At 44.0% G+C, this 12,309-nt stretch overlaps 1 protein-coding gene across 2 annotated transcripts in view; it reads right to left on the reverse strand.

The window, feature by feature from the left end:
* Positions 1 to 12,309, reverse strand: part of Arhgap26 (Rho GTPase activating protein 26) — a 386,554-nt gene that overhangs the window by 82,309 nt on the left and 291,936 nt on the right. For both annotated transcript variants that reach the window (XM_032885465.1, XM_032885464.1), the window contains exon 18: positions 8,144 to 8,303. In XM_032885465.1, the coding sequence (XP_032741356.1) occupies positions 8,144 to 8,303 (160 nt within the window). The remainder of the gene's footprint in view (positions 1 to 8,143; positions 8,304 to 12,309) is intronic.

Here is a 12,309-nt window from a genome sequence, read left to right on the forward strand (position 1 = left end):
TGAATGAAACAATTGTGTTCCCTGTGGTTAGAGGATTTACAATCCAGTAGCTGTGATTTACTAAGTATTTGCCACATCAGGCATGGAACTGAGTGCTTTGTATGAATTCTCATTGATGCTAACCACACTTTTCCAGAGCTGAGATTATACTCTTTACATAGTTTATATCCTACTTATCTCGTATAACATTTATTGCAGCATTCAAAGATGATTCGTGTGGGTTACATAACCACCTCAACTTTACTGAGATACTAAAATTGACTGATTCTTTTGTTATAACCTCTTACACTGTGACATTAGCCTCCTTTCCAGCAGTCAAAGTCATAAGAGGATGGTGGTGGCCATCTCCATTCCCTTCACTTATGGCTCTAGGTATCCATCCCACAATTATTCTTGTGGCCCTCTTCTTCGTGTATATATTTTAAAGCAATGCCCAAAGCTGATATGCAGAAAGCTAAGTCACAAGAATTATGAGAGTTTCAGCTGAACAGCTGTTCTCCTGGGGTTGGCAGATCCTTGGCTCTGATGACGCTAGGCAGCCGGTTAAGGCAGTCTCACTCCCAAACACAGCTGTTGGGAAGGGAGGCCACATTGTTAGAGTCTCTCTATTAGACTCAAACTTGAAACAGGATAAACTGTGTAACTGTATAGAGTTGAGATCAACTGGGGTAAGGGTTAGGAAAGGGAAAAGAAACTTTCATCTCCAAAGCAGCTAGAAGCCCCTAGGAATAAGCTAAGTGACTGGTGATACTCACTTGGCAATCTCTTGGAGCTCTCATGATGTAACAGAAAAGAAGGGACTGTGGTTACTGTTGAGTTGTATCTCTAAGAAGTCTCCTTCCCTCTCTCCCTACCCACACCGAGCCTCCAGCCACTCTATAGTTGATATCAACTCTCATTAACAGTTTAAAATGGCTCCTACATATGAGTGCTGTGCCAGCCGAGCTCTGAGCTGGGCATCTCACATGACTCCTCCCTAAGCTGAAGGTCACCTCAGCACAGGACGCAGCATGATCGTTTCACAAGAGCCATCTCCGATCCTCCCCTGTGGCTGGCTCCAGGGACCTGAAGCCCTGGGGCTCCAGCAGTCATTCAGTCAGTTCATCCTCTCCAGCCAAACTTCTTCTGAAGCAATCCTATGAGAATGGATTGTTCACGACGGCGTCCCTTAGCACTCGTTTGCCTCTGCCCAGAGTGCAGTACTTCAGCAACCCCTGCTGAGAGCACCTAGGAACGAATCCAGAGTTAGGGACAGGCCAGGTCCTAGTAGCCTCCCATGACTCTTTGCCTCTGGCATCCAGATAGTATCTTTCTTCCTAAGGAAGGATGATACATCCACCATCCACCACAGTGGAGAAGACGGCGGGTAACAAGGAGAGCATCTATTCTTCCTAAGACCGGTGGCGGATGTTCATTTAGATACAGACTAAGTTTTGAGTAAGACAAGTATTTGCAGAGATGTATGAAAGACTGCCCCACAGACACAGTAGGAAGTGACATGGGAGCATGAGAAGAATGTCTCTCTGCGGGGCTGGGGATTTAGCTCAGCGGTAGAGCGCTTACCTAGGAAGCGCAAGGCCCTGGGTTCGGTCCCCAGCTCCGGAAAAAAAAAAAAAAAAAGAATGTCTCTCTGCTCATTCATTACTTTCTTGAACAGGAACGTAAGCACACCACAATCAGCTCTACAAGGGAATTTTAACCATGGGTAGGCACTACAGCCCCAAATCCAGTTCTATGGGTCTGATTATGAGCCACAAACACACATCTAAAGGACTCTGTTCAGCTGTCCTTGGGATCAAATACAATATAATATGCACGAGAGCACACTGAAAAATATAAAGTGCTAGGCACAGGACCAACCCATTATTACAAGTGTTTTGGTTTTTTTTTTTTTTTCCCTAAATGCAAGGGCACCTTTGTAAAAGAACCATCTTGACACAAACATCCAGTAAGAAGTTGGGGTTGGCATGGTGGTATAGGACTAATCTGGATACTCAGGAGGTTAAAGCAGGAGGTTTGCTTTACAAGTTCAAGTCAGGTCCGGGCTACATACTGAGTTCAAAGCCTACGATCTATAGAGAGAATGTGGGAATTACTGTGCAAATGACTGCTGCTCATTTTGAATACTTCGAGACACGCCAGTTGATTTCCCAGCTACCTCTGGCTATGCCCGAGGGTTTGTCTGTGCTAAAAGTGTAAGTTGGAATTCTCATGAGTCTGAATTACACAGCTCTGTGGGGCACTCCACTTCTATCGCACAAATGAAGTTTTCCTTGGGTCACGAAGAAAGCTGTTGTACAAAGGACCCTGTAATCTACAAGCATTAACTCATTTAATCTACATGTCTACCACATGGTGGGAACAATGTCCTCATTTCACAGAGACTTTCCAAATTAACACAAAGAGGAAAGCTTTATTCTGTGCCCCAAGTGTCCTGCTCATATCCTCTGACTTACAAACTAATTCCAACTTAATCAGGAATGCCTTATACATAAAAGCTAGGAAGACTGTGACCCTGCCAGGAGCCACTGGAGAATAAAGTTATAAAATAAAAACACAACAGGAGGAACCTTTCCAAGTATTCCCGATTTCAAGTTCCCTGCGAGTGGAATTAACACACCCATAAACACCAGATTACTTTTTTCTCCTTAAGCCAGGCAGGACAGTGTCAGGGTTAGCCTCTGCGCCCAGCCAGCCTTGGGTGAGCATAGTCTTGACACATACTCACCCACTACCACCAGACCATACTGTCCATGATAGCCTCTCTACTGCCATATCACCATGTCAAATATAAGAGGGGAATTTAGACTACTGTGATGGGTAAAAAGCAAACAAGCTTCAAAGCCAGAGGGTCCTAAGGGCAAATGCTGGCTTTGTCACCTACTAGCTATATTACCTCAGACAAGGCCTTGAACCACTCTGAGCCCATTTCCCTTGTAAAGATGAACATACATCACCTGTCATGCACAACTCTTGAAAAGACAAAGACTGTAAACTGAGTAAACATTACGCTGGTAAAACACAGGCAGGAAGCGTAGTATGAAACGTTAGCCACAGAAAGCTCACTGAGGGCTGTCGTTCTGTTATATGTACGTGCATTAAAGGCATGGGTCATTCCCTTCTCAGTAACTCTGCCAGGGAGACGCAGTTGTTGACATCTTGTAGAGGAGAAACTGAGCCTCACTAAAATCAAAGTCACACAGCTGGACAAAGACTGGGTTGCCTGATGGACCGGGTCCTAGCTGGGCCTTCTTGAGTGCTGTGAGAGACAAATGACAGAACACAAAGAAAGACTGCCAAGCTCTGTGGGCTGGCACATTAGATTTTAGGCTTTTGATAGCTCTGTGCCCTTGAGCAAATTATGTAAGCGTCTGATCTCCAAACGTCTCATCCACAAAAAGGCCCAGGACCACAGTGAGGGCTAAGGCGCCTAGTGGCTTGGCCTTTCCTATGCAAAAGACACTTTTGTATGTAAGACAGAGACGGAGAGACGGAAAGACAGAAAAAGAGACAGAAACATAAGCTATAAGAATAAGAAGGGAATAAACAGATCTTGAAGATGAACCATGTGTGGCAGAGAATTCAATCTGTAAGTGTGAATTTAATTACAGCCCTTCCAAAGGGTCAGCCTTACCTACCTGCAGCAATGTTAGCATTTGATGTTCTTTTCTCAAGGATGACCTAGAGCTTAGGGGTTCAGAGCTCTTTTCAGGCCCATCCTCATGTTGTGGGGCCCCGACACTCCCAGAATTTGTTCTTAGCTGTGTTGCTCACACATTCTTACACCTTTGCTAATCCTGGCTGTCACATGCCCCTGCAATTTAAAAGGATTAGGAGTCCCTCCATGAAGTGTGTCCTGTAGTCATTATTATGTGCTGTGGCTTTTATAGGAGGAAAACCAGGTCATGGCGAAGAGCGTCTGAGTCTATAGGCGAAAGCTAGAGGATGGTAAGTCTCTTCAGCCTTGGTGATCGCAATGGAAAACAGCAGTCCAGCTGACACCTGAGGCTGGGAACTGCTCCTCACACACATTCATCAGGGTCTCAGGGAGCACAAGAGTAGATGAGGAACACTCGCCTGGGGAAGGGAGGGCCACATCTACTCCCCTCGCTGGAGCTGCTGAAGTGCAGGGCAGGTGGAGCCTGAGGCCCCGCAGCTGCAAGCCTGTGACTCGGACAGGCCACGGCTGCATGTTTGTCATGATTGTGAGGAAGCCAAATCCAGAGGCTATAGCTACAGAGAGGTTTTATAAGGACAGTCAGGAATCCTAAACCCTGCTGCTACCAGCATTTGGGGGTGCCGCAGGGATCAATAATTTGGAAAGTAGTGTGTGGAATTGTATTTAAAATCTCTCAAAAGGAAACCATTATCATTAGTAACTAAAGACACACATACAGGGATTGTGTGTGTGTGTGTGTGTGTGTGTGTGTGTACTATGATTTTCCCTATCTCCAGAAAGAGCCTAATTTCATGCTACCTCTGCTAATAGAGAAGAATTACATAAAATGCAACATCAAACTGTAGCTCTATTCGAGGGATATTAAAAAAACTTTGCAATATAAATAACTATTAGTTTATCTAGAGTTAAGTAGGGGTAACTATGTACTCAAATTGATAAACTCACTACATTAACAGTATACATGGCAGTTGCCATTAAGAAGGAAAATGTTACAGGACCAAGGTGAAGCACTGTGTGCCAATGTACAAGCCCATCTGCTTTGCTCTCTCAGGTTTACAAAGACAGGACCCAGATGCACAGCAGGGTGGTCGCAGTGACTCTGGGCACAGGTTATCGTTATTAGTGTTAATTTTGCATCCAACAAAGGTCAAATATTAAGAAAATGAAAAGGAAATGCCAAACACCTGCCAGCTACAGGTTGACCAACTGCATATTAATTAATGTACAATTTGTGTGTAAAGTCAAAGAGCAGTGCAATAAATTCCACGCCATCAACATTTTTTTGCAAGGGCAAACAAAGGCAACTTAGTGGGCCCAAGTTGTACTAACCTCCTGGAAGGTGACTATTATTTCGCTGTGGATACGAGCTGCACAGGGCTGGGCCCTTACCTTGGTTATTCAGTAGCTCATATCTGGCACATGAGATCAAGAGTTAACATATATTAAAAAGGAGACAATTCTCACAGTTGATAGTTAAAGATCTACTCTCTAATGTGTCCCAAAGCCCACCGATGGATTGCAAGGGCACCCTCACATCTTACAGACACTAAGGGGTCTTCATGGTGACAGCCCATACACTACTCACAGGCACGCGTACATAGTGCATCCTCCCATTTCTCCAGAATCCTTCTCCAGAGCCACAGCCAAAAGAAATGCCATACACTCTCACAGACCCCAAGGAATCCATCTCCTATTGTGTGTTGGAACAGTGCACTGTAGCAAATACAACCAGCACGGAGCATGTAAGAAGGCAATTTGTTTTCTTGACGTGTGTCTGTTCTTCCTCAGCATGTAAAACTTTCAAAGCCATTGACACATTAACCCTTAGAAAGAGATTAGACGAAAACTTTGTGAGAAATTGCTAAATTTCTGTCACTTTGGGATATTTCGGATGATAGCTATAATATTTTGTCTTCTTAAATGAGATGGTAGCAATGTGGCTGCTTAGCACAGTATCTTGTGAGTAAGTTGTAAGTAAAAGCTATTTTTATCAAGTTATATTTCTGGACCATATTTATTGAAACTATCAACTGGTTCAATTGAATAAAAAAAATATGGACTCATGGAACGCTCAAGGATCCTCAGACATTTCTGTTTCTTACGACTTTTTCTGCTCTATCTTTTCTTATTCAGAGACATTTGTTTCCTAATAACTGTAGAATACTGTCTCCCTCCTGGATCAGCTGGGACAAAGACTCTAGACCTCTGAGACCCAGTACTTGTGTGAGCTCAGATGATTTCCCTACCAGTCTGAGGTCTATCACTAAGACTCCTATGAAGGACACGGGAAGGTTCTCAGTAAAAAGAAAGAGCTCAGAAAGAAGGAAGTTTCTACACTCACAGACACTGTCTGGAATATGTGTAGACTGGATTGGCTCATTTTACATTACTAGAGTAAAATATCTGAGGCCAGAGAACTTTCTGAAGAAAGAAAATTTAGTCGGTTCATAGTTCTGTAGGTTTAAGGCCAAGGAACCATATTGCAAGTTTAGGTGTAGAGCATATTGTAACCTAGGAGACTGTGTGTGTGTGTGTGTGTGTGTGTGTGTGTGTGTGTGTGTGTGTGTGTGTGTGTGTGTGTGTGTGTGTGAAAGATAGGCGAGAAAGGAATGGAGGGGGACAGAAGTTGGGAGGAGAGAGAGATTGTTGATACTTTTGTGTTCTGATCGCTCTCTTACAAAGTCATCAGTATTTAATCAGGGGCTCAGTCTGAATGCCAACATTAAAGAGGTCGGAAAACTATTAGTCTGATCAGTAAGTAGACGCTCCAGCCTGGCAGAAGAGGCGAGCACTACAGAAAGAGAAAGGCAAAGGAGAAGGGGCAGGACTGGGCCTATGACATTCTAAGTGCAGAGGTCTGGCCAGTCCCCACTGAAGACACTTGAAAGTGGTGAAGGCACACGCCATGTAGTTTTCAAGGTGGAAGAGTGTTCCGTCCGGGTGATGGGAACAGCAATTGCTAAGGAGTCAAGATAGACGTATACCTGACATGTGTAAGGGCCACAGAGCAGTTAAAACCAAGGCAGCAGCAGGAGCCAGGAGAGAGAAGATAAAGATTGTGTAGGGCTCACAGGCTCCTACAAATGGCCTCCAAATCCAGCCATGTGGGGAGATTCTGGATGGCTTAGGCAGTGCACAACTGATGTGAGCTGGCTTGGCATGTCACAAATGTCATTTTGGTAGGTGGCATCAGAATAAAGAGGCCAAGGTGGAAGCAAAGAGGCAAATTGTTGTCAAAATTCAGACCAAGGGTGACAGTGGCTTGCACTATTGTTATCAGTAATATTGTGTGCAAGGCATGGTCAGAATCTAAATTTGTTTTGTATGAATTTACTCATTCTAGGCAAAGGTTTTATTTAGGAAGAGGAACATGTATTATTTTTTAAAAAATTAAATTGCAGAGTTATGTCTGTGAAAAAGCCACCTGGGCAATCTGCACAGGCTCTGAGAAGCTTCTCAGGGATTTGCTACTAAGAGTACTGAGACGAGCATGACTCAGTGGTGCTAAAGTATTTCATGATGGATGGGGGTGCAGGGTAACTGTGTTCGCTTGGCAAGGTCAAGCTGGTCAGAATTCCAGCATGGATGAGGGAAGGGCCCTGGAGGCCCTGCCCCTACTGAGGAGCTGCTGGCATTGGTGGCAGCTGGAGAAAGATTGGTTATTTTCCTTCAGGACTGCAGCTCCTGGAGGCTTCACATGCTCTAGTGGATGTAGTCTCACGCTTGTGGATGTAAGTAATGACTGACTGGACTAAACTGGATTTTAAAGGAGAAGGCCATGAAGGTAGTTGGGTATACTTGAGGAGTCCAGGGAAAGTTGGAAGGGAAAGGCACTTCATACCTTTATACAGCTCTCTAAGAAAAGAATATTTTAGCAAATATTTAAAAAATATTTCAACAAACAATAGACCAGATACTCCAGTGCCTTAAAAGCAAAGATCACAAGCATATATAAACACATTCAAATGCACACACATGAATACATGTATGAACATGTGTATGAAACTTGTACTATCTTTATAATCAAAATCCAGACTACAGGAAAAACACGTGCAGCACAAATGGGAAGACTTCAGCACACCTACTAGTAACAAGCGCATACGTTTCTAAGACAATCAAGTAAAAAGTAAAACGGTTTTCTAAAATGTGGCTCATAGAGTATCGCTTCTCTGGAAATCGAGGAGAAACAGCTCAGCACAGTCCCTGATACAGAATAAGGAGTCAGTGAGATTCTGTGCATCCCCACACCTTTAGAGCCACTGTAAGAGCCACTGCTGTCACTTCCACCAGTGCTCTCACATTTATCACCACCAGGACACTGACAATCATCAACTTCACTATCATCTTGGTTCAAGCACCATTAGCAATGCAAACCTAATCAAGTCTGAAGGTCAGTTCCAGTGTAACCCCCATCCGCAGAGCTAACACCCGACTCTCTCCCACAAGGGCCCACTTCTGCCTTACCTTCTCATGGTTCTCTATTAAGATCTCGATGACAATGTTCTGAAACTTGATGTCCATGATGGCTGCCACGGTTTCTTCCTGAGGTCGCAGCAAGGTGGGTCCAAACACCACACCAAGGTTTGCCACAGTCATCAGATTCTGCTTGTGGTTGTTAGCAACACTGCAAAGGGGAAAGAGTGGGTGAGAGAAGTCGTGCATGCCCAGACGGCTTACCTCCATGGTGCTTCTGACCTCCCTGCTTGTATCTAGAGAAGGCAAGACTCAGGACATCCTCGGATGCCATGAATCAAAGAGCAACTTTTCTTTTCTATCTTCAACTATGGTGTTCACAGATCTTCATTTACTATTCACTTCAGGATATGATTCCCACTTTGCCTAAACAACCAGCAACCAGTGAAGGCCATCCGCCAGATGATGAGGTCTTGCTACCCCAAGTCACTACTCTCTATGTCCAGGTAACTCCCACCCATCTTGATTACTTCTGTACCTGTCTGCTTCTTAAACCACCAAGGGTTTTTCCCTCTGCACTGTCTCCAGTGTAGATCAAGAAGCTCCTGGTTTTGTTCATTTGCAAAAATAAACTTGAAATAGACACAGTTTTCTTTCGAAAGGAAAAGCCGGCATTTAAACCATGTCAGGAAATTCAGTGCTCTAAACACTAAGTATTAAAAGCCCATTTGATTAAACACGAGGCTTGCATTAAGTGAAACATGTGGCATCAACAGAAATAAAAAATGCACTACTGGATATCTGTGTTTTTACACTGCACAGACATGCAAAGTTTAAAGAAAGGATGAGTCAGTAGTGGCTTGCCAAAGTAATCTACTAAATACACATGCAAACAACTATACAAAATACATATATCTGAACTCCATGCCCAAGCTATAAAACTCAGTGGTTCCTAAGCCCCTTGAATAAAAACTTAGGAATGATTTACTGGCAGTAGACAAGTTCATGCCATTCAACACTGTTAGAAAATACTGTAAGATTCCTTAATCGCCCACCTGCAGGAAGAAGGCAGCTATTCATTACTAACTCCAACCTAGAAAGAAGTCTGGGCAGAGACACTTTCCATGGACTGACATCCCCAGCGTCCAGTGCCATTGACACTGAGCGTCTTTCACGCAAGCGTAGCAATGCCTGCACTGTTTCTCCTGTAGACTTCCATTATTGTAGAAGAAGAAGGGATTCGCCGTTTCTAAACCCAGTCTTTACTGAAATTCTGCTTCAACCAACTTTATCATTTGATATACACTTTTGGGTATATACAGTTTTATAGATTTGATATACACTTATGGATACTCATAAAAGAAGTATATCTTCCCCTCAATGCCTTTCTTAGTGTCTGCTACTTCCCAGCCACGGTTTACTTGACAAGTAATGAATTTAGGCAAGCATTGAAGGTGTGGGATCCCTCCTCCTTTATAAGGAGTTGTAAGGGTGGATGGCACGCCCACTTCATGTATGTTGTATGGGTTGAATGTGACCATGCATGGGAAGTGTACTGATGAGAATAATTTTCTACCCGTCTTCCTCCTCTGCCCCCACTTTTCTGCTCTTGCCCATGTCAATCCTTGGCCTAGAATGTTCTTGTTATGTGCTTGACAGATCTCTGTAAGGTTCAGCACACATGGTCCTTTGCTTCCTGCACCTGACATGGTCTCCTCCTACTCCTCCATCCCAGACTCAGACAGATGTTCTCACTCAGTGATGCAATCTCCACCATGGGAATGAACACAGAGACTGAAGTATTGAACCTGACAGAGCCAGTGACAAGCAGGATGCACTTGATGAAACTTAACGCATGATGGGAACTTCTTGGTAGATGTAAGACTAAGAATATTCATAGCCTAACTGAAAAATTTCTAATTATTATCAGTAATATGGGGATAATTGTACCTGAACTATCCCAACCTCCCTTTTCAAACTCTCGGGCTGTCTCCCACTTCTTAGGCTTAATTAATGAGTAATAATTACTCTGATTTGCAGGCCCTGAGGTCCAAAGGCATTTGGAAAAACAGTATAGTAATTCTGGTTGGCAACTCTGAATATAAATAGGCTTGAGGCTACCCAACAAATTCATTTCCCGTTTAATGATCCATTTTATTCTGGAACTTAAAACACATTGATCTAAGTCTTGAGAAACTTTTCAGTGACAAGCTTGTACCTTCTCATTGCTACTATTCTATCTGGGCACTCACTGCAGAAATAAATTGATCTGTCACTTGATTACTTCGGCTCACAACTTGGTACAGCTTTGTTCATTACTCCACAGTGAATTATTAATGACTTGAGATCTCTGTGTGTTCCAGAGAGAAAGGCCTAGACCTCAGCCTCTGCTGGCACCAGCCATGAATTATAGCTTGACGGATTTACAGATGTGTGGGAAGCGGCCTGGCAGGGTGCTGGAAAGCCTGTCCAGCAGAAGCCTCGGGATGCATTCATTAGGGAGAGCCATAAAACACTAAGCCTGCCTTCTGTTCTCTTAATTGTACTGCCTGGGCTCCTCCTCACACAGTTCAGAATGTCATGTTGAATCTTGTCTTAAAATCAGCACACACATGCTTCTTGTGTGTTGAACTCTGCATTGGCACATGCCTTTCAGCTCTCTGCGTCCACACGGGCTACTCTGCTGAGATGTCTTCCACAGACACTGCAAGTAGGGCTGTGCTTTTTGCAAGCATGCAGAGGAGGAGTTCACCTGTGAGGGTAGGGAAGAAAGTCACTGTTCCTTCTGTGACCCTCAAGGAAGTTGCTGGGATTCTTCCCCCTATGTTCCAAGCAACTGGATTACAGTTAGCAAGTGAGGCAGGCTGGAGGGATTCCTGTCATCTTTGTTTCAGGGGGAATTAGCTCGACAGTCTGGATCTTATACCCTTTGGGAGGGGGGGGGGGAATCACTTCCAGATGAAAACTGTGGTAATACAGAGAGCGTCATGACAGACAAGACAGTAGTCAACCCCCTTAGAAGCCTATTAAGAAAGGCCCTCGTACTGCACAGAGATCACATCTGTTTTCCTTGAGTTGAACGGTAGTTAGGAGTGTGTCAGTGCTGTGTCCTTCACAACCATGGACTGCCACAAAGGCCTCCAAATACCTGTAAGCCTAGAGTAGGGTTTGCAATCCAGTTGTCTCTGAGGCCTGGGTGCTATGTCGAGGAAAGACGCCAAAGCCGAGCCCATGGACATGAGGTGGTAGTGGCAGGTTAGCAGGGTCTACACAGGTTCCATGGCTGTAGTAAGGCTCTAACAACAGCACAGAAGCGCTGCTGGCTTCCCCACTCCAGCCTCCAGTGCCAACTAATACAGCCCTTCAGACTTAAAGGATGATGGAGGCTTTACGAAAAGTCCTAGAACGTCTTATGTACACTTGGCATTTATAACTCTAGAATAGTAATGTGACACTTTTTGACAACAGGAAATGTTTTCATCCAATACAAACATATATGCACAGCATACATATACCTAACAGTAACCACTTACTGATGCATCTGACATTTTATATTCTTTTCAAAATTTACTAAATTGACTTTGCAATGCACTTTTGCACCAAGAACTACAATTTGAAAGGAATATAGTGTTGAAATACCAATTTCTGCATAGAAAAACAATAAGGCTGAGGGAGACCCAGTGGTTAGAGTCAGAGAAAGAGCGGCTGGGTGGAAATCAGGTCACGGGGCCTTTTCACATAGGAAACAGGAAGGAAGATACCTACCATATAACATGGGAAGGCTGATAATGCATAGCTAACGAGCCAGTCTCTTGGCATGGTGTATCAGCCTAATAGAGGACATTTGCTATCATGGTGCTAGGGTGCAGGAGTGGGTCACAGCAGGTACCAGTTTAAAGACATACTACAGTGATGTTTACTAGCTGCTTTGTTCTGGGGCAAGGATCAGTATATACATATATATACACATACCATGACACACTTGAAATCTATAGAAATGTTTAAGGAACCACATACTTATTTTCCTTCATTTTTTCATCAGCATCTTTGGTACCACAGGCTGAGAGACTCAAAGCTACTTCATGACACCAACGGCTTCATGTCCTAACCTACCTATCAAGTAACCTAAGTTCATCACCCTGTAAAGCCAACTCTGGGTAGCGCGTGTCTACTGCAGTTGCCCCAAGTTTGTTCCTTTAAACCGAGTTTCCCATTCC

Source organism: Rattus rattus, chromosome 15, assembly GCF_011064425.1.
Source record: "Rattus rattus isolate New Zealand chromosome 15, Rrattus_CSIRO_v1, whole genome shotgun sequence".
In the NCBI taxonomy this organism is placed as follows: domain Eukaryota; kingdom Metazoa; phylum Chordata; class Mammalia; order Rodentia; family Muridae; genus Rattus; species Rattus rattus.